This window comes from Empidonax traillii, unplaced genomic scaffold (genome assembly GCF_003031625.1).
Source record: "Empidonax traillii isolate 1590-97213 ecotype Southwest subspecies unplaced genomic scaffold, ASM303162v1 scaffold59:size1551110, whole genome shotgun sequence".
Lineage (NCBI taxonomy): Eukaryota > Metazoa > Chordata > Aves > Passeriformes > Tyrannidae > Empidonax > Empidonax traillii.
The window spans coordinates 1,119,370-1,140,836 of NW_020955252.1; the positions used below are offsets into that span (position 1 = coordinate 1,119,370).

The window sequence follows — 21,467 nt, forward strand, 5'->3', positions numbered from 1 at the left end:
CAAACAAATTCAGATACCTGTTTTGATACCAGTCTTATCTGTGTGATTACATGAACTGATGAAGATCACTTCAATCTATTTAGCATCTCTTTATTTATGCTGCACACTGCCTAGATCAGTCCAATTTCTGCCATCCTTAAAGTATCTTCAAGATCTGTCTTTCACTTTGTAGACTGTCAAGGATCTTGCCTTCATCTGAAGCTAACCCAAAACCTATTAAAATAAACCAGCGCCCAAAACATTTAATTTGCACATCATCACTTCTGCTGCTGCCTTAATTTTCCGTAATTGTGTCAGAACAACTTTCGTAGCCCTAATCTTACAGCTTAGCTCTTCTGTACCTATATATCTCATTTGGCTCTAGGCCTTGATCTGACACATCTTTAAATCACTGATAACTTGCTTGTCTTTCATAGATGCAAGTCTTCAGAAGTTGTCCATGTCTATTATTTCCATCTTGTCCCTTAGAAGCACGATGTGCTCTCTAAATTAACATACAAATTTTTTGCCTCTCACTCAGACAAAAGCCCTTCATTAGCCATCAGGAACAAATTACACTGACCTGGCAGCTGGGCAGATGATAGAGTAAGATTTTTCCCATTCAGAGAAATAAAAATGCAGACATCAAAATATGCAGTTGGCTTACGTTAGAAACCCCAAAGGAAGATGAGGGCTCCATTTTGCCATGGGCCATTGATAAGGGCAAAAGACTTTGGCAAAGACCTTACAACATGGGGTATTAGGGAATCACATCTAATTTTGTACTCCATCGCTAATTAATATTAGCGATGGAGTACAAAAACACCTCCCAAGAGCTACAGCTCACCTCTCTACCACCCAAACATACCTGGTGAGCTGGAGACAGGGCCACCAGCTTGTCAGTGTCTCATGCCCTCATCCAAACAGGCCCACTAAAGTGCTCTGGTCTCCTCAGATGGAACAGATGAAGGGATTGTTTTAGGGTTCGTATATCAGGGGTTTAGTACAAACTTGCAATAAAACAAAATGATTTCCCATATCCTCATTTCTCTTTTAGCTATTAGCTTGAAATGGCATGTGTACCAGAAGATAGAAGCAAGTATTTTAAGAACTAAAAATCATATACTTCTGCAAGCAATATGGTTCAAGCTATGCACCTAAGACATTCAATTGATCAGTGCATAGCAAAAAAAAAAAAACAATCTCTGCATTCCTACTGCCAGAATAGTGTAAGATCTAAATGTCAGTTTGTTTTTTCACTTGAAGGAAAAAAACATGGTCTGATAGATTGTATTAAGAAAACCATTTTTTGTTGTGGATGACCTATCTTCTCTATATTTATCTGCAACTTTCAAATTTGTATTTGAAGATGAAATGTTTCTTCTCATTATTAACTAAAAGAAAACCCCTAAACAGAAAACAACATACTTTATTTTTCTAACAGTCTCCAGGAACCAGATTCTGACTGCTACACTTGATGTAAAATGCAAAGTCCTACATTTGGGACAGAGTTATCCCTTGAAACAGAGCAGGCTCTAGATTGAATGACCAAAGAGCAGCTTTGGAGAGATGGACCAAAGGGTCCTGGAGGATAGTAAGTTGAAGAGAAGTCAGCAGTGCAACCTTGCAGTGATGACAGCTAACAACAGGTTGTATTGGCAGGAGCATGGCCAGCAGGTGAAGAAAACTGATTACTTCCCTCTATTTAGCACTTATGAGATCACATTTGAGGAAGTGTGTTCAGTTTTGGGCCCCTCAGTACAAGGCACAGTACAGCAGGTCAAGCAGAAAGCCATTAAGATGGTTAGAGGTTCAGCACTCTAGCTAGTACAAGAAAGGGCTAAGGGAGCTGGAAAAGAGGGGAATTTCATTGTTTTCAGCTACCAGATGGGGCTTATGAGATGAAGCCAGACTCTTCAAGGTGGTGTGCAAAGGACAAGAGCTGCATTTGCAGCAGGGGGAAGTTCTACAAGGCACAAAGAGGAAAAGGAAAAAAAAGTATTTCAAGTGACGGCAGTCAAGCCAAGGCTGCCATAGTTGTAGGATTTCTATCCTGGAAGATGTTCAAGGCATAGCACAACCTACCTGACTCCAGAGACTAATAAGAGACCTCCAGAGATCCTTTCCAATCTAGATCATCCTCCAATTCAATGTAGCACCCAGAAACTGAGAGCAGAACTTCCCACAATAAAGTCCTTTAAGGACTAAACAAATATTACCTTTCATCAGGTTAATACTGTACTATCCTCAGTGCACAGCAAGTATAACTTAACACTAGGATTAAAATCCACACACTGTGCAGTCTTATGCCATAATCCACCTTTCCCCAGGTGTTACACTCTGGCTCTTTTCACTGCCTGCCCTGCTAAATCCTTGGATAACCTCTCAACTACGCTCCTCACAACTTCTCCTGGATTTCTCCAGGCCATGCTCAGTGACCCTGGAGCCTTCCCAGTCCCACTCTCTCACTCTTTTGGTTAGCAGGCATCGCGTCACACATTTCATTCGACTCCTGCAAAGTCACAGCAGTGACAGGACTTCCAGGCACTAGAGCTGCTTAAACTCATCTTTCACTTTCTCTTGCATTTGACGAAACACCATATGCCAGGATTTCATAAAGTCAGTCATCTGCAAGTTATCCAGTCAGCTCCCAAGTCTGCTTTCCAATCTTAGAGACTGAAATCTAACAAAGTGAGCAAATTCGGTCTTTAAAAGTTCCACGCTTAACACCATGGGCAAAATCTTGCCAAAAACTAGATGCCTGTGCTAAGACAGCACATTTAAAGAGAGGGAAAAAACCCCTCCTATTTCAAAACGCAGCACAACAAAACACTTTTGTGTTTGGTTGTGTTTTGGGGTTTTTTTTCTTAAGAAAAATGTCTATGAGAGAATCTCATTCAAAGAAACAAAACCAAAGTTCTTGATATATGGAAGTTTACATACAATCTTCATGAATTGGTGACATTTTTTGAAAATAACAGTTTCTGTATTTTAGAGCTTAAAAGTCTCCATTACAAATATTTCTAAAAGGTATTTTAAGCAATTATAAACTTACTTTAGGCAATACCTCAAAATAAAAAATGCTTTTTATTTGGCTTATTACTTCCTTGAATTCAAATTCACTCTGACGCAGAATTACAAGGAAGAATGTAAATTAGGAGATTTGATTTTCAGAAACACCAATTGAAATAAAGTAAAACCAGGGAGCTGTGTCTAACTGTAGGATCTGCTTACACAGATTTCCACAGCAAAAAGCTATCATAGCAAATTTATCATGAATGAATCTGAAACAGTCTTCTCCTCAACAAACCTCATGAAATAACAGAACCAAGTGCTGACAGGAATCTACACACACTTGTCACAAACTTCTCTTGGGAAGCCTGCCATAAGTGCCTGTGCAATTCTAGGAACAGGTAAGAGCAAACAGCAAATATGAACATTCTGCTACTGCCCGATTCCCTTAAGTATATCCTGAGCTTTTTAATTTTTTTTCCTGATCTGGCACATAACCGAGAATATTCTCTAAATTACCTTTTCATGCAATTGTAGTTTTCTGCCAGGGTACATGAAGATTTCTAAACGACGACAATGGTGCTGTGTACAGATCTCAGGGTTGCAGGAGCACCTTCTTATCACTGCAACCATGTCAGAGTACGCTACACGTTTTTTTATGCTGGTATGACTTTCACATTGCATCAACCCAAGTGTATAAAAATACTGAACATTACAAAACGTAGTATTAACATTAAAGCAAAACTGCTCTGCTCAGTAAATTTTACAAGTTCAAAATGGTTATATTTTTTGAAAACATTACTCAATAAGGGAAACCTTAAAAGTCCCTCGATGTTTCAAGTTGGAGTTTTCCCTAGTGTCTCCTGATATGCAATGAATCTTCTCAAATTCATCCTCACATTGTCAAGAACACACAGTTGATCAGCACTATATTGTCCTTTGCCTTCTTTTCGCATCTGTAAAATCAAAAAAAGTACATGCTTTACTAATGCAGGGGTTTCTCCTATCAGATCGCTTCAAGTTTACAGCAATTCTATATACAGGTCTTCTGTCAGGATATGCTACCCACAGCTTTTGAGAACTCCAAGGTGCTCACATGTGGAGCTAGTCAATTTACTGTATTACATTGCTGTCTAAACTAGGCTATTGGTATGATATTTCATTCAAATACCTGAAACATACACTTCTTTTCTGCAGCTTTTTATATGGAAAACCTTGCACATCTAAGGAAACAACTGAGGCACCATCAGGTATATATTTTGTGTGTAAAGTGCTTAGCTTTTAGACTACAACAGTCACTCCTCAGGCTTCATCTCACCAAAGAAACAATTTGTGGCCGTCATTCCCTAAGGCAAGGATGCACCTAAAATTACAGTTTAGAATGCTGGCTTTGTTATTCTTGAAAACACAGAATACATGGTCTGTTACAGTTAACCAACAGCAGAACAAAAGCATCCACTTGCAACTACAAGAAGTAAAAAACAAAAGATGTTAAAGTAACTTCAGAAGAGACTTCTCTCCCACCAATTTAGCTGCACTCCTCCAGAGACACCTGCAGGATTTTTTTACAAGTGTTTCTGAACAATGTAGTGATTTGGACATCAATAATACTGACAGTGTATTGCAGACATTGTGACAGAGGTGCTGTGCCTTGACAGTTCCATGAACTTTAAGGTAAGTATTTGCTTTCCTCTAAAGTGGAATATCAGAAAATCACACTTTTTTTTTTTTTTCCATTTTATGAAGTTATATAATACTGTTTAATTATCTCTTCTAGGAGCCCAAATCTCAAAGCTTTAATGCACATTGTGTGTTGAGACCCTGAGCTGGCTGCACTCAAATGCCTACCCTTGTTCTGAACACTGGCTGAAATTCCTTCAGTGTTGGAAGCAGCTTGATCTGCACCGCCGCCTTTTCTGCTTCTTTACCATCTGCAAATACATCAAAAAGTGCATCCAAAGCTTCCCCTGCTACGACAAGAGAAGATTCCTTCATAGCAACTTCAAGAAGAAATTTTCCAATCATCTGAAATAAGAGAGAAAAATTGATCTTTCCAACAAGGGAAAATTGAAAGAAATATTGAAATTCATATAGGTTTGCAATGCAAAGCTTGCTTTTTCACCTTCAGTGTTTCAGCCGTATCTTGTCCTTTTGCCAGGACGCTGCCAGAAATTCCAAGGATGCTCACTGCGTTCACTCTGACACTGGCATTGCTGCTGTGAATACCAGCCTCACATAAAGCCAACAGCTGCTCGGGAGTCATACACTGCACAGCAAGGGGAAGGGAGGGAAAGAAGGAAGACATTTACACTTTCGTGGAAATTTTCAAATGTGACATCTAGCTACTCCACTTTTCCAGAACACAGGGAAATTTATAACAGAGAAATAAAGAGCCCTGGATTATGAAAACTATGTGAATTCTGAAAACATAATTACCAAGAAAACAGTCAAATTCTCCCTTTCTATTTAAGGTGTTTCTTCCAGAATATAACCAAGGCTGTCATGAAGGTGAAGGAAAAGTTCTAAGCCCAAAGGTATTTTCACAAATTTACCTTGCTCAATAGCTGCCTCCACCTCATTATAACTAACAGTACAGAAGCTCTCATTTTTCAGTTTAAGGCCAGAAAGGACCAGCAGACTATCCAGTATTATGTCTTGCATAACAAAATGCTTCATTCTTGCATTTAGCTCACTAATTCATGTCCAACCAAGATTCTAGGACAACCAGCTTCAACTAGATGACATCAAGAAATAAAGAATGCACGTTTCTAGGTGCTAATTTACTAAATATTTGTCATTATACCTATCTCCTGAAGATATTACTTGTTTTTTCTGGTTTTGAAATACCTTTCATTTGTTTATGTGTAAAGAAGAGGTAAACAAAAAAGTATTCCTGTAAGGTCCATGAAAACCCCAAAGAGTTGATGCTATTAAATCTGTGCCCTCAGTGTCTGCACCTGCTAAAATTTTGCACTGTATTTAAATATTTTTGTTTCAAAAACTTTCCAGCCCAATCTCACACAAATTTGAACCTAACAGAGAATTTGAGTTTGAAAGCTTTTACCTGGGAGATGTTCTTTGATGCCATTGTTTGTAGGAGAGCCCTCAAAGCACTGGTTATGGCTTCCAGGAATTCTGTGTCTGCAGGGAGTTCTGTGAAAGAATTGAACCCAGAGACAGAAGTTAAACAGTAAGATGAGGGACACAGGAAGCAAAGAAATACAAATGCCTTAATCCTGTAATTGTTCCTCCAGGTACTACCACAACAGGAAAAGCTAGATTTTCAGAGTAGTCTCTGTAGGCTGTAACCATAGTGATTTGTTGGAATTCAGTATTAACTGCATCTTGAGGTTAGACCACAGCTGGTCCTCATTTTCAGGCACATCCCTGGTTCAGACACTTTTGCGACTCAAGGTATGGTACAAACCACTGTCATCAGAACAGCAGCTTGAAAACTGGCATAACATGGAGGTCATAATATAGGAACTGAGAAAACTAGAGAAGCTGACTGTGTATTTTACCTCCTTTCTTCTGCCTTCTTGAGCAAGCTTTTTAGACACCCAGAACATTGGACTCTTTCCAATTCATATAAAGAGCATGTTTTCCGGTGGTTTAATAACATTTCAGGAATGTATGACTCAAACACTGCATTATTCTTGTTTAACTACAAACTCATCAATGCCAGCCATCACCTTCAATGAATGTTCTGCACTTCTTCAGGTTTTTTATTTTCTTTTAATGCATTCTTGTTTTCTGGACCACTCCAGATGCAGAACTTTTCAATTCATGCAAAGCTCCTCCCTTCCCATGTAAGCAACTAGATCTTTATGCTTCTTTTTCACCCTGTAAACCACAGGATTCCTTCTAACCACATGTTGGTATTTTATCAACTCTATCTGGCAGTATCCATTACATAGCATTTAACCATTAAAAAATGGGCCCAGGCCGCTAAATTAGTTTTATCAGAACCATCTGTCCTCAGCTTACAACTTCTCCAGCTTCATCTGAGAACTTTCTGACTCTTGCAAAGCTTAATAGGTAGATCCAAAATCTTGGAAGCTGTCTCTTTAAGCATGAGACTAGGGTGCTATGTGAACATCCTTGCACATGTCTTCATAGATATTTTCATTTCTGTATTTTGGTTTTTCAAGAACTACACTCTCAGTAGCAATGTTCTCATGGACTGATCACATGCTTTTAAAGACATTGAGAAAAAAGTGTGTTTTGCAGGCAGATGCATTTTCAAACATTAATGCAGTGTCATTCTACACACTACAGCAAAGAACTACAAACGCTGCATCTGTGGCTACAAAGGGAGACACTGGAACAAAGGGAAGGAAACTGAGCTTCTCGATCTTCTAAGAGACAAGAAATGACAAAGCCACACATATGCTCAACTTCAACAGATCTGTCTCAGGGAAAACGTCTTCTGACAAATTTGAGAATTGGCAGGCTTTTCCAGCTCCAAGAATATCTCTTCTCTTTTGAAAAGCCATCACCACTTACCTTAAAACAAAAACAGATTATCAGAACAGTCTGCACAAAGCCAAGCCTGTCAGGGACCCAGATCACCAGGGAACCACATCATCAGTTTGGAACCAGCTGGGGTTTTCTTGCCCCCCCCTTTTTTTTTAAATCTCAGTTCAGCTTCTCTCATGTCAGTAACAGAGAGATCACAGAGTAAATGGTCCAACAGGATTACTGAAATGATGCTGATCTCATGTATAGGATTACAGGAAGTGGCTGGAAATGCCAACTGCTGCATAGACCATCCAATAATAGTGATACTATCAGATGTATCTATCTACCATCAGAAACCTTCACAGTACCTCTATGAAATAATGCACCTTGGAGGATCTACAGTGGATACATTCTAATGTTTACCAAGATACATCACAGAATCAATGAGGCTGGAAAAAGACCTACCAGATCATCGAGTCCAACCTATGACTGACCCCGGCACTCAGTGCCACATCCAGTCTTTCCTTAAACACTTCCATGGACAATGACTCCACCATCTCCCTGGGCAGTCCATTCCAATTCTAAATATATTAAATATATATATATATATATGATATTCTAAAATAGTATGAAGTTTATTACCTTCTCCATTGAAATCAAACCAGAACAGGACATGAAGCGGCTTTAATATTTAGTCATAAAAATTTTGCACATTTTTTTACTATAAATATCTTTTCAATAAAGCTATGCCATCCTAAGCATAAAGCATGTCCTGGAGACAAGGTGGCTGCTCTCTTTCCTACTATAAGAACCATGTACATTTTCTTTTTTGCAACAACCACCTTTGCTATAATTTTATAAGATTCCTAGAAAAAAATTATGTGGAAGACTGTGCTAGATATCCTCTTTTTAACATCTCTTTAGGCAAGCTAGTCAGCACATTCAAAAAGAAAATGCCCTATCTTCTTCATGGCTTGTCTGATTGATGAAGAACTATTATCACAAATATGATCATGAAAAGAGTTCTGGTCTCAGCAAGGCAGGATTCATCCACTAAGTGATTTTTTTGTGGACCCAGATGTAAAGCAGATTCTTGCATTAAGAGCAGACTTGCTCAAGGTGCAGTTTGGATAAACACATCTTATCAGGATATACTGTTTTGCCAGCACATTTCCAACAGTCAGTATCCTTATACTGAAAGACCAAAGAGATACAATTAGTAATAAAATGGCATTAGAACTTAACTTATATGGCTACCTCATATCTACATGATCAGCAAAGGGGGTCAGCAAGTCCCCTCTGCTAAACATCTTACCTGTTTTAGAAAAGATCAACTGCGAGAGATGCTGTGAAAGGGACTGAAGTGCTGAAGCTCCTCCAAGACAATCCACATCCGACACTAACAAAATGCTGTGAAGACATGTTAAAGCTCTACACTGCACTGCATTCAGTCTGAAACAAACAACCAAAAAAAGCACTTAGCAGATCCCTTTGAAAACACGTCGAAATATAAAGAAGAATCTTGAATTAATTAAGTCTGTGATCTGATGTGCAGTTTATAAAAGTATTTTTATCTCTTTATTCAAAATCATATATCAGATCTGCCACTATTCAGATCTTAAAAGTAACCCAAGGATGGAAAATCCTTCTAGGAGTTCTAAGACAACCGAATATAAATGAAAAATAGTAAGAGAGACAATGAAATTCCTACTTTTTAATTAATGGCTTCCAAGATGGATTGTGCATACAGATGTCTAGAGCGACACTGTTCGGAAAAGCAGTTTTTTCAAGAATCTGAGGAGGGGAAAAAGAAATGTTTAGTAATAAAGCTTTTTTTTTTTTTTTTATATTTTGTTACAGTGTGTTTGGAGGGAAGACTGAAATTTCATCTTGATTCAAACAGATATTGCAAATTATGTATTTCAAAGCTTTCCAGGCACCAAGTGTCTCACCTGCTAAAAATGTCAGCATTTTCCTCAGTCACTCAAATGATGCAATTATACCCTGAGTTTAGCACAGCATATTAAAGGTATCTAACTCTACTGAACAACAGGTGATTTTCTAGGTCTCCGCTCTTTCTTCTTATAAATTCCACTACAGAATTTTCAGACAGCTGCAAGTGTAGAAGGCCTTGCCATGAAACTCCCGGTATTAAGTATAAAAAGCCTTCAAAGTTTTCATCTCGCACCTGAACCAGCAGAGTAATAATTCAAATAAACTCCATCTTTACAACCCTAAATAAAAATGAGCAAAACAACTCCAAAACAAAAACATCTAAAATCCTGTCAGTGTCAAATACTGTCCTTCAGACACTTTCTATAAACAGGGGAAGAGGAACTTGTACTTTTTCAGTGCTGACTGTTGCCATTCACACGTTACTTCCACCTCATTTAGTTAATATGGAAATCTGGCAGTCATGTTTTGCCAAAGTTTCCTTTCTTTTGGCAGGTAATCTTTTTCATGTCCAAATCAAGGACTAACACCCTTTGTATTTTGGGGGAAAAAAACCCAACAAATAAAAAGAAACTCCACCAGCTTTCTGAAACACTATTCTGTTTCAACTTACATGAAGAATTACTTAGGTCAAGACAGCTCATGCAATGATGCACTATCTCTAGGCCAAAAAAAGTTAAGCTAAACTAAAAAAAAAATATTTCTTTCCTTCAGGTGGATTGGGATAATTTCCTTGCCTAACCTGGGATACAAAGCAGGAACTAGGGGAAGACTGTGCCATGTGCTGGAAATAAAACAGAAGACACTACCTTCTTTGGAATAAGGTTGTTCAGAAATGCTGAGTGAACCTCATCAGAGAGGCACAGGGGTGTCATCAGCAGCCCCCCTCCCTCATTGTACGAGTTTTCCATGAACAAGTCACTTTCATCACTGCTGGAGAGTTCTTCCCACTCATCATCAGAGGGATCTGCAGACACAAGACAGACTTGTAAATGTAACAACTCTCATACAATAGGTATCCTACTTCTCAGTTGTACTCGACTCCACCTCTTAGTTTAGGAATCTTTAGGCTCTTGGGCTCTATGAACTCCTCACAAACCAAGTGCCACTAAGGCACAGTCCTAAATATTTTATTAACAGAATATTGTATATTCACTCAAGCAACAAGTATTCTCATGAGAGAGGTTCTTCATACACAGGTATTTTAATCTGTGATATTAACAATGGGTCACTTAAAAATATCAAAAAAGGTATAGAAGAAACTTCATAAAGATTTACTAAGATTTGAATTTGGATTGCACCATTTCACTTTTTGAGGTAGATTCAAGCACGCAAACACACTGGTTTAACTGCAGTGAGTAAAAAAGTTAAGGCAACTGTTTCCTCTAGCAGTACTAAAGCCACAGACAGATGTCCTCTGCCTGGGCAGTAACTGGGCTGGATGAAGATGTTACTATCTCCACAGCGAGGCCACTTGAAAGGAAAAGATGACAGCAGAACAAGCCAAAGCAAGCTAAATAACCTCTGATAGTCATTTCAGGCAACATATTTAAATAAGTTAAGCTAGGTTTAGTCTTAAACCTGAACTAGATTTATACTTACAGATCTACTAGTGGAGTAAGTCATGTAAGGGCAATCACACGTGGTGAGAGGAGCTGAGGTCGTATTACCAACAGGCTACTGTAAAGTGATTAATCTGTCCACAGCTAAAGCCAGACTTGGCCTAACAAGCACAAGCTCACTTCATCATTTATATTTAAACTGATTTAACCACGTCCACTGGGTTCACACAGATTTATCAAAAGTTGCTTTAAACCTGGTTACATTTTAACTGGTGTTTACCCAAGTCCTAAGTCTAGAGATTGGACTGATCCTCCTCTCTAGAAGACGAAAGCTCTGCCTGTGCACACAGGTCAGGACATTTAACTACTCCAAAGAAAAAAATATCAGATTCAGCCCCAAGTAATCTCGTCTAACAGCACAGATTCTCCTGAGATGTAGTAGGTCCTGTAGTAACTATAGTAACAGCCATGCCACTTCTGTGGCAAAAGGTAAAGTCACTTAAAATACAACAAGAAAGATCTAAATTAATGCGTTTCACCTGTACCGTGCAGAAATTAGGAATTTATTTGAAGGTCATGGCTATTGTTTATCTGATGCAAAGTAACTCATCAAGCTGCAGCAACTTGACCACACAGGCATCTTCTGTGGTAATCTCAAATTAATTCTGCAGCCATAATATGCTGGTGTTAACAGCCTTTCCATGAGAAAATGGTTGTCTTTCATGTTTTACAAGGCCATGGCAGCAAGAAACACAAAAACAAAGCAAACATCCCCCTAAGTCTCTTGCCTCTTGCAGAAAAATTCCACGTGCATCTTTACAAACCAAATAAAAATCTCCTTTGAAAACTAAATGATAAGGATATGAGCTGACAATGCAACTCAGCAACAACAAAGACAGCAGGGACCAGGGCAGAGTGGGAACTGTGATCTAGAACATTGGCCTGTAACTATTATCACATTTCTTGTAATGTTCTGGGAAACACAGAGTCATTTCCAATGGTAATCCCATTTTAACTAGCACTGGTAATCTCTGAACTGCAGACTGGACAGAAATGCTGGAGTCTCCTGGCTTCCTGCCCATGTCCCCGTCAAGGGGAGAGCATGCTGCTTCTCCCAAATGCTGGCCAGTGCTCAGTGTAAGAATAAAACACACCTCTTGCCAGCCTGGTTATTTCCCTCAGTTCTGTAGCAAGCCAAGTGTTTGTATGAACTCAGCATAATGGCTCAAGCTATTTTAGTCCTCAAATAACTTGAAAATTAAATGAACAGCTGCTTCTGGATTCCTCTTAATTTCTACAGCCTATGTTTCTGTCTGTCCATGAATGGGTAAAGTACTGCAGTGCAACACAACACAATCAACCTTACATTACACTGAGTGAATGGCAGAATATGCAGCTTATCCACAAGAGATTTTCCAATTAAAGAAGAAAACTTATGAATTATAGCTCATTAGATGAGAAATGCAGTTATGAAAGGAGCTTCATACACTAGGTACAGAATTTCCTTGTGTTGGAAGAGAAAAAAAATCACCATTGGGAATAACTCGATATTACTGTGGATTTTATCAGAACCTGAAAGTTTTACTCAGTTATCTCCTAGACAGTTACTTTTGCATCCGGCTAAAACTGTAACAGCAACCAAAGTTTTCAGGTGTTGAAGTCCTTAGGGAATTAATTTTGTTTGTTTATCAGCATTTTTAAATAGAATTTGATAATCTCTCATTTGTTTTCCTGAAGATGAGGACAAAAGCTATCAAACCTGAGTATCAGAGTTCATAAAAGATATAGAATATCTATTTCCTACTTCCCTCCAAATAACAGCCTTTCTTCTCCTCAAAAAACCTCATGAAGGCAGAGCTCTGAAAGCCTAAATCTACATTGTTGCCAAAGTTGCATGCAAAAGTTGTATCTACTCCTAATTTTGCAACACTTGTAGTATCAACACTAAATCAAAGCTACAAGATTTATCTGCTTTAAAAAAAAAAAGAAAATCAGTGACCCCATCCTGCAATAAGATTCACACACATATTGTATCAGAAGAACACTCTAACGGAACAAAGATTTTGCTGCAACACTTCAGGAAATATCTCTTTGCTGCAAGTGCTTTTTTTATTTGTAATTAAATGTTGGCACGTAGTAGTACCATGCAAAAAAAAAAAAAAAAACATTTAAGCAGCATAAATCACTTAAATGAAAAAAACCCCACATGAAATAGTAATAGAAATTTCACTCTAATCTGCCCCCCTCTGATGAGGGTATCAGGGACAAAACGCCTGAGTGTGTTTGCTTTTAAAAGCCAAGATGACTACATGTGACCTATTCAAAAACAAAACACACCACAGCACTTGCAATGAAAGACATTCCTACAAACCTTCACTGCAGCACATATTAACAATGATTTCCAGAGCAGTCTGCTGAGCCGTCAGTAAAGCTGTCACTTCTTTCAGTTCCCACTTATCAGACTAGAAAATAAAAACATGAACCAAATTTGATTTTGTAAAACAACATTTAAGTGCAACTTAAATTACCCAAGCTGTCAGCTGAAAATATAGTCCAGCCATTTTCTCTTCTCATTCTACACCAAAACTTGCAAAAAACCCCACAAAAACAAGAGGCGTAAGCTACCACATTTCTGTCAGATGTTCCAGAGCAAATTTAATCTTCAAGAAATACCATCTGCACTACAGCTGTAAGGGGAAAAAAATTACCTAAAGCCCTAACAGAAACATATATTCCTGTTATCCTTTTTCCATACACAACAGTGCATTCATCCGTAAATCCTTGAGCCACCTTCACTCATGACTGAACGGCTACAAATCTCACTTGCTGTAAACGGAAATCAAAATTCCTGCAGCAGCTGCAGGTAGAAGTGTCAGGTAAATCTATACCTTCCACTGGAGGAAAACCATGGAAATGCACTTTCCTGATGTGGCTGTGCAACTTGGCCACATTGGAACAAGTTGTGCTGAAATTTTCCAAGCTCATCTTTGAGGTTTTAGCTAAAATAGCCAAGCTATTTGAGAACCAGTGTTAGTAACTCACAGGTCATTTCCTCTGGCCAGTGCTGAGTCAAGACTAATCCAAAGCTCAGCCAAAAGCACAAATCCCAACAGCCAGCCAGCCACACTTACTGGAAGTAAATCTGAAACATCATTTTCTCTCCCGAGTTTTCCCTTTGGTATTTCTTCCATGTTATCATCTTCACTCAGAACACAGCTGTGCACCACATCACTCATGTTTTCCTCCGTTTCTGCTTCCGCAGCAAGTTTTAACCTATTTTTTTCAGCTTCATTCATACGAATAATTGTTTCACCAGCGTCTATTGCTAATGATTCTGAAAAAATCTTCAGGATTGCATTAACCATGCTTCCCAGGCTGCCCGGTGGAATGGTATCCTTGATATTCCAGATAGTGCCTAAATACGAGATAACCAAAATATAAAAATTACTAACGTACTCAATTCTCTGTAATAGTCATATATTTTGTAAGGACACAACCTGCACTACTTAAAATACACAGTGATTACATTCAGTATAAATGCTGAATTCTTTGCTTTATAGATTTGTATTTTTTTTTGTTTAGCATTTCATATACTCATCTGTAATAACTGCTATGCCCACATTTTAAGCTCAAGTAAATTTCAGCACATAAGTAATTACAGAATATTTATGTGGACTGACCTTGGTGTCACTTTGTATCTGATAACAAATCCACATGAGAAAATTTTCTAAGGATTCTCAAAATTATTTATTACACTCCAGTATCAAAAATCACGATGCTTAAACATCTGAAGCAGCAAAAAGAACGCAAAGTAGAGAATCTGAGTTAAAAATCTACACCTATTAAGATCAAAACTGCTCCTGTACCACTCATTACTGACTCATTTCACTGTTGAAAATCAAATGAGCAGCTAAATGCTTTATCACCGTGTTCAGGGACTGAATTTAAAGTCAAGCATTTAAGACACTTTCAAAACTAGTCGTAAATATCTGTTTGCAGTTCCAAAAGGCAAATACATAACCTCGTGAACCATCTGCACAGGCTTTGACAATCAGATGTCCAGACTTCAGTCGAGAAGCCTAAGCTTTCTGCGCTTCCCACCCCCCTTTACCTGCTGTGCTCCCCATCACAGAGCAGTGAACACCCTCGAGCACCATACCTGCTATCAGTGTTCTCAGAAGGACGTGCTTCATTGTGCTCTCTGAACACATCATCGCTGTTTCCAATACTTGCTGTGCAGAGGCATTAAATGAAGAAAGAAGGTCTGGATTATCTTCTGTCACCGCCTGCAAACAGTTTGCTGCAGCAAACAACAAGAACAAATATAGTTAACAAACCCAATAGTAGTTTTCACTCTCCTAATGAAAAAGCATTATCTCTCTGCAAGCTGGAGCAATGAAACGTTGAAAGGAAAAAAAAAATTCATGCAGCATCAAGTTGTAATGATACAACACTGCTCTCACAATCTGTGTTTTAGATTAAAAGACACTCTATGGCAAACCTGTACACCAAACAGATGAGGACAATAACACATCAGACATGGAATTGGCTGTATTAATCTCAGCTACTCCGAAATAGATTTCTCCACTGTATACTAGAGACAACATAAAAGTGACTAGAGACAACATAAAAAAAGTGACTAGAGACAACATAAAAAATGTTGGGACCGCGCACACCTGTATGACCATTCTAAGACTATAATAACAATGCTACTAATAAAACCACTGATAGGAGTTGTTTGGGGGACTTTTTAGATGGACTATGTCCTTTGCTCAACAAACTAAACCCCTCATTACCAAAACCCAAAAATAAAATTAAAACCACTGCCCCCTTCTAGACCCCTCTTTCCACAAAATTTTTCCTCCAGTGTAACCACCAATAAGTCATTCTCCTTTGAACTGAAAACAAGCACAACAGATGCAAACTTTTGAATTATGTGTTGTTCAAAAATGAATCTTATATTCAGTGCAAAGCTCAGCAACGCTAAGATCGGTGCATTATGTGTGTCAAATCAATGTTATGTTTATATAGTAAAGAAAAAAAAAAAGTATCTTTAAACCCTTATCTCCTCCTTTTACCACTTACCTACTGAAATAGCCAGATCTACATTTGTGGAGAATTTCTTCATGTAATGTAACACAGCCTCCAGACACCCTTCTTTATTGAATATGTACACGGCGGTGTTGTTGCATTCACTAATGTATGAAAAAGATTAATTAAAACACTTTTCCCAGGAAAAAAAAAATACTGTAACAATGTTTTAAGTGCCTCATACTCACTATTACTCACGGTTATAAAAACTATGTAAGAATTATGCATTAGTCAGAGCTATTCTTCGTTACTGAGGTTTTGATCAACTCTATAAATATGCTGAAAGAGAAACTGCAAAATCCTGGACACTTTTGAGGAAAGCTGGCTTCTACCAGCTGCTTCCTCATACAGTGTTTGGGAGTTTATTTGGGAGTCTAAATACAACGTGGACAGGTCCAGTGAGAGTGTGAAAGGAAGCTGCAGGCTATAAACCAGCCCAGGGCTTTCTGCAGGCACGGAAAACTTCACCCACAAACCTACTGACCAGAGCTGCTTCCTCTCACATCAATATTCATTCACTCCATAAAATGACTGCTCTTATCATTCAGACATGCATTTACTTTAATTATTTAACAGTGGAATTTTTTTTTCTTCAAGTTTTCTACAGCTTTTTAAAACTAATATATTGAAACAAGACTAATTCAAAGTAAAAAAGTCATGGGACCTAACCGGCTACAAGGATCTTCAAACATTTATTTTTGGAAATAGTATATCTCAGCACCAGTGCCAGCCCCAATTTTATCAGTAGCAAACTTAGCAATGAAGTCAGTAGTTCATGTTCATTGTCACAAAGTTCAAAATACAGAGGTGATTTATATCACACTTAGTGATTATAGTTCCTGTTCTAAAGCAGTGACTACAAAAGTAAAAAAAAAAAAAAAAAAGAGAAATGAACACACAACATTGTTGAGTCAGAGTCACAAAGGGTCATGTATTCTGTGCAAGGTGCTGAGCATGCAGTTTCTCTACTGTTCTAGACTCCAATCCCTAAAAAAAAAAATAATCCCAATTTAGAAATAAGGCCTCAAGCCAGCGGTCATACCACAGAGTCAGGCAGAGAGGCAGCTCCATGAAACACTGTACAACACTAAAGCACACCCTGTATGCACCAAGGTGTGTAACGATGTGGAGCTCTTAAAAAATGAAGAGAAACAACACCAAACTCAAGAAAAACTTTCAGAATACGCTTGTATCACTTCAATGTTCATAGTCGTTCCTGTATTAAGTGTTGCTGTTTCTCTTCCTTCACCCGGTGTTTCCAACGTAAACTATTAATTGAACAATTCACATTATTTCTCACATAATTAAGTAGATTTGCATCAGTGTCTCAGTAACTAAGGGATAGTTGGTCCAAACATTTAATATTAGCTTTTGAGATGACCTGTAGAGGGAGGAAGTACTATAAGAAGCCCTCATATTCCCAGAGTACTGGAGTCCAGATCAGAATTTATTTTCTCCATCTCTCATAGCTCAGTAAGGATCTACAGGAACTGAATGCAAGACATCCCAACCCAAACTGCACCGCAGGTTATGATAGAACACGTACAGAAAACAAAATCAGAACTCAGGATGAACGACCAATAGAAAAAAAATTTGTCACTCTCCTAAAACTAATGACCAACTTAATGGACTTTTAGAATCCTTAATTTAAAAAAGTAATCTATGGCAGAAGATAAACCTGTATTTCCGATCAGATTAGGGCTCACCATTATTAAAGGAAGGCACATGTAGGAGCAACACAATCAGAAATCAGAATCAGCAACTGGATACATCTTCCCATGCCAGGACAGTCCTTTCTTTTCTGCCTCAATTACCAGGCTACTTTTCAGGAATAATTTAATTTAGCTTGTCTAAAAGGCCAGTGTTTACACAGCACTTACCATATATTCCACAGCAAATTAATAGCTTCATTGGCTATGTCTTCAACATAATTTTTGTTTGTCTCTCTGCATTTCTTTGGAGAGAGCTGGTTAGCATCTAACTCAGAGCTACACTACAACAAAACAAGAGAACCAGTGTTGGGAAACAATCAAGCCACAGTGTTTAATACCAGAAAACCTGACTAGTTTCCTATTCTTTAAGAAAATTGGGCAACAATGGAATTGAATCATCGGCAACTTTTCTCTTGTAGAAAGACTCTTATACTATTTGCTTTGCATTCAGTAGTCTTCAGAAGCATTTTTTAATTAAAAAACTTGACAATTTTAGAACCCCGAGTGCTATTTCTTGTTAACAGTCTGTATGCCACAGTTCTTTCTAACCACAAAGATTAATTCAGCTAATATCTTGCTATGCTTTACAATAATGCTATTACTCATTTTAAAATGGGGAAGAAACATACAGAAAATGACGGTATTGCTCAAGGCTGCTCATACAAAGACAGCAGAATTCAATGCAATTTCCAAACTGCACTGCAACACCTGGACCAAACAAAGAACAGGTATTCAGTACAAGTTATCCTACAGTACCCAGCTGCAAACCCCAGCTTTTATTCAGACAGAACCGCTCACCAAAAAAATCACACTAGAATAATATTACAACATAAATGTTGGACCTGGATTTTGACTGACACAATAAATTGGTCTTGATTGACGCTCCAGACCCAAAATCTCCAGACATTTCATGCAAAAATCATCAAGCCTCACCACAGACCAAAATTACCTGGTCAGGAGACAGAAGCTAGTGGTGTGAAACCCCCGGAATAATTTTTGTACCATTAAATCTATTGAAAATTCTTCTAAAATATCTTTTAAATATCTTAATAATAGGTACAAAAATTGAACTATTTTTGTAATGGGATAATTCAATGGCTAGGTAAGTTTTAAGATCAGAATAAACATACCTCTTTCAGAAGTGCAACAAGAGGTGTCATAATGTCATTTGTCACCATGTCATCACAAACATCAAATCCTCCACAAGCACTCAGATTTCTGTGGAAAACAAAAAAATTAATGCTTTGGATTAGATACAATACTTTCTAGGAATGTTTTAAAAACCCCATGTATTCTATATTCTCCTCTAAAGGTTATGGTACTTTTTGTTTTAAAATCAACTTGCTCAATCAGTAACTTTACTCTTCTACCGACAACCAAAGAATAACTTGGGCGGCAGGAAAAGAATATTTTCACTTACTGGTCAAGCATAATACAAAGGATTATGGGTACTAAAACATCAAGATACAAAGTCCCATATGAAATGCATTCAAGTTCTCTATATTTCTTCATAAAGCCATATATTTCCAGCATAAAGCCTGCTCCTGACTTTAGAGTATCATGGAGCAAGAAAACCCCCTCTCTTGTGGACTTTAGCTGATGTGGGCATACCTACTGAGGCCAGAGTTAAAGCAAGACAGGCTGGTATTCAAGCTCATGGTTGTCAACAGCAAAACCCTACTGTTTTCTGTCCTGTCCCAGGATTACCCCATTCTAACTCTGCGTACCGGAGAGCACCTGCAGCTGTTTCCCGAACAGCTAAGCTGTGATCCATCAGCAATGGCCCCAAACACCGCACAACATCCCTCTGCAGGAAGGCTGGGATGACGTGCTTCTGCTGCAACAGCTTGGAAATACTGGCACAGGCATACTCTCTCACTTCAGCACTTGGATGCTGCAGCTGAGGAGACACAAACAGGGTAGATCTGGTTGAAGGAAAAAGTAGCTGGAAGTTTTACTGCTCCTGAATGGAAGCAAGAGCTTTTAACTTCCATGAAACTTTACAAATCTTTGCCTGTGTTGTGTGTTAACTATATGACTAAATAAACACCATTCTGGGTGTTTAACAAGAGAGACATAGTCCAGACACAGATTTGACACTAGCTGGCACTGGTGAGACACCATATCTACATTTGATTACCATGTATTTAAAAGAAAAAAGGACCGAGTCGGCAGGAATATAAAACACATGCCACCATAAAGAAAAACCGAAGAATTAAAAAGTAATAATTAAAAAAACATAGTCTTTAGATTAAGAGTATCTGCTTAACAAAGAGAAGCAAGTGTTCTCTACATCCATAACATGATGTTGATTTGTGCTGTAACAGGGTTTTAGGTGAGATGTAAGAATTTCAGACATAAAAATAACAGAACAGCAGAAGTGTATATCCTGGAAAGTCATGGAGTTTGTTGAAAGCCTAACAGAAAATATAAACGTCTGCTGAAGAGCAGAGCAGAAGAGTGGTACATCACATCCTACCTCACTGACACTGACAGAAGTCTCTCAGCTCATCCTCACCTATGCCTTTATATGCTTTCTCTTTCTCTCAATTTTCAGACTAAATAGGTCAGTCCAGAAGAGTAACCAAGCAGTGATTTGTTCAATGAGTTCAGTTCGCTAAAGTGAACAAAAATTCAATTACTTGAGGGGAAAACAGATTTTTGCATCTGATTCCAAAGTCACGTGTGCAGGAGGAGGTTTACATCACTTTTCATCTGCAATGCTTAACCCAGAACCAAGACTACGGCCTACAAGTGGCCACAAGTCATTTTCTCCGCGTTTCCCATGTTATCCCTGAGGTATGGCTCACTGACTCATCGCTCTGGCCACCTGTAGAACTCCCCAGCCGAGGGGAGGAGGGGGAGCGAACAAACCCAAGCACCGCAGGAGCTGCCTCCCAGCCCCTCCCTAGACGAGGGGCAGCGCTGCCTCCCGCCCGCCGCAGAAGGCGACGCCCGGGATCTCCCGGTGCTGCCGGTGCCGCCCCGCCCCGCCGAGCCGCGGGCGCAGCCGTGACGCCGGGAGAGCGCCGGGCGGGAGGGAAGGAGGAAGGGACGGGCGGCAGCCCCGCTGGGCTCCTCGGCTTGTCCCCGCCAGGGGGGCGGCCCCGCGCCCGACAGCGCCGGGGGCGAGCCCAACCCTCTCCCCCCGCACCCGCTGCCCCGAGAGAGGGTCGCGCCCCGCCGCCCGCACCTTGTCCAGCAGCTCCGCCGCCGGCTCCTCCTCCTCGGGGCCGGGCTCGCCGTGCGGGCGCTGCGCGGGCCCGGCGGGGCCCAGGGCCGGCCGGCGGAACCGCCGCTCCCGGCTCTTGCCCATGGCCGCGCTCGGCGCCGGCGCGCACACGTGTGCGGCCCCGCGCACGCGCCGCCCCCGCCCCGCGCCCCTCCCGGCCCGGCGAGCACCGCGGGCGCGGCAGAGCCAGCCCCGCACACCCCGCACACCCCGCACCCCGCTCCTGCCTAGGGGCACTCCGGACGTTCCCCCAGGTCAGCAACTCAATAAGGGTCACATGAAACAGTTTCCTCCAAGAGCACTTACAGAGTCGGGCAGGATTGACCTGTAGGGTGGAAACCTGGCAGGGGGTTTCTCTCTGATGTGGCTCTTATAATCTAAGACACTGACATCAAACACGGGAAATGTTGGTCCGGTATGAAAGTTACGGACTTCAGCTACAAATTTTTAAGTTCTTCTGCGTTC

The 21,467-nt window shown here is 39.7% G+C and overlaps 1 protein-coding gene across 3 annotated transcripts; it reads right to left on the reverse strand.

The window, feature by feature from the left end:
• Positions 1–2,850: 2,850 nt before the first annotated feature.
• Positions 2,851–21,444, reverse strand: HEATR3 (HEAT repeat containing 3). Of its 3 annotated transcripts, none has more exons than XM_027879824.1 (15): positions 21,309–21,444; positions 19,498–19,670; positions 18,901–18,988; positions 17,939–18,051; positions 16,053–16,162; positions 15,127–15,267; positions 14,099–14,382; positions 13,339–13,429; positions 10,215–10,372; positions 9,164–9,246; positions 8,768–8,904; positions 6,056–6,144; positions 5,114–5,257; positions 4,840–5,016; positions 2,851–3,947 (listed from the first exon to the last, which is right to left on the reverse strand). In XM_027879824.1, the coding sequence occupies exons 2-15, from the start codon at positions 19,542–19,544 to the stop codon at positions 3,828–3,830; spliced, it is 1,782 nt and encodes a 593-aa protein (XP_027735625.1). In that variant the 5' UTR covers positions 19,545–19,670; positions 21,309–21,444; the 3' UTR covers positions 2,851–3,827. The 3 variants fall into 3 exon arrangements, with proteins under 3 accessions (XP_027735625.1, XP_027735622.1, XP_027735624.1); XM_027879821.1 differs by lacking the exon at positions 21,309–21,444 and adding an exon at positions 20,964–21,082; XM_027879823.1 differs by lacking the exons at positions 19,498–19,670; positions 21,309–21,444 and adding an exon at positions 18,400–18,478.
• Between the last annotated feature and the right edge of the window lie 23 nt (positions 21,445–21,467).

What these genes read in the sequence shown, in the direction of transcription:
- HEATR3 (XM_027879824.1), bottom strand. Translation starts at nt 19,544, where the DNA reads ATGGATCACAGCTTAGCTGTTCGGGAAACAGCTGCAGGTGCTCTCCG. An exon ending in GTTGATCTTTTCTAAAACAG is followed by an intron (nt 6,145 to 8,767) that starts GTAAGATGTTTA and finishes ATTCTTTCACAG; the next exon opens with AACTCCCTGCAGACACAGAA. An exon ending in AGCCAGTGTTCAGAACAAGG is followed by an intron (nt 3,948 to 4,839) that starts GTAGGCATTTGA and finishes TTGATTTTACAG; the next exon opens with ATGCGAAAAGAAGGCAAAGG.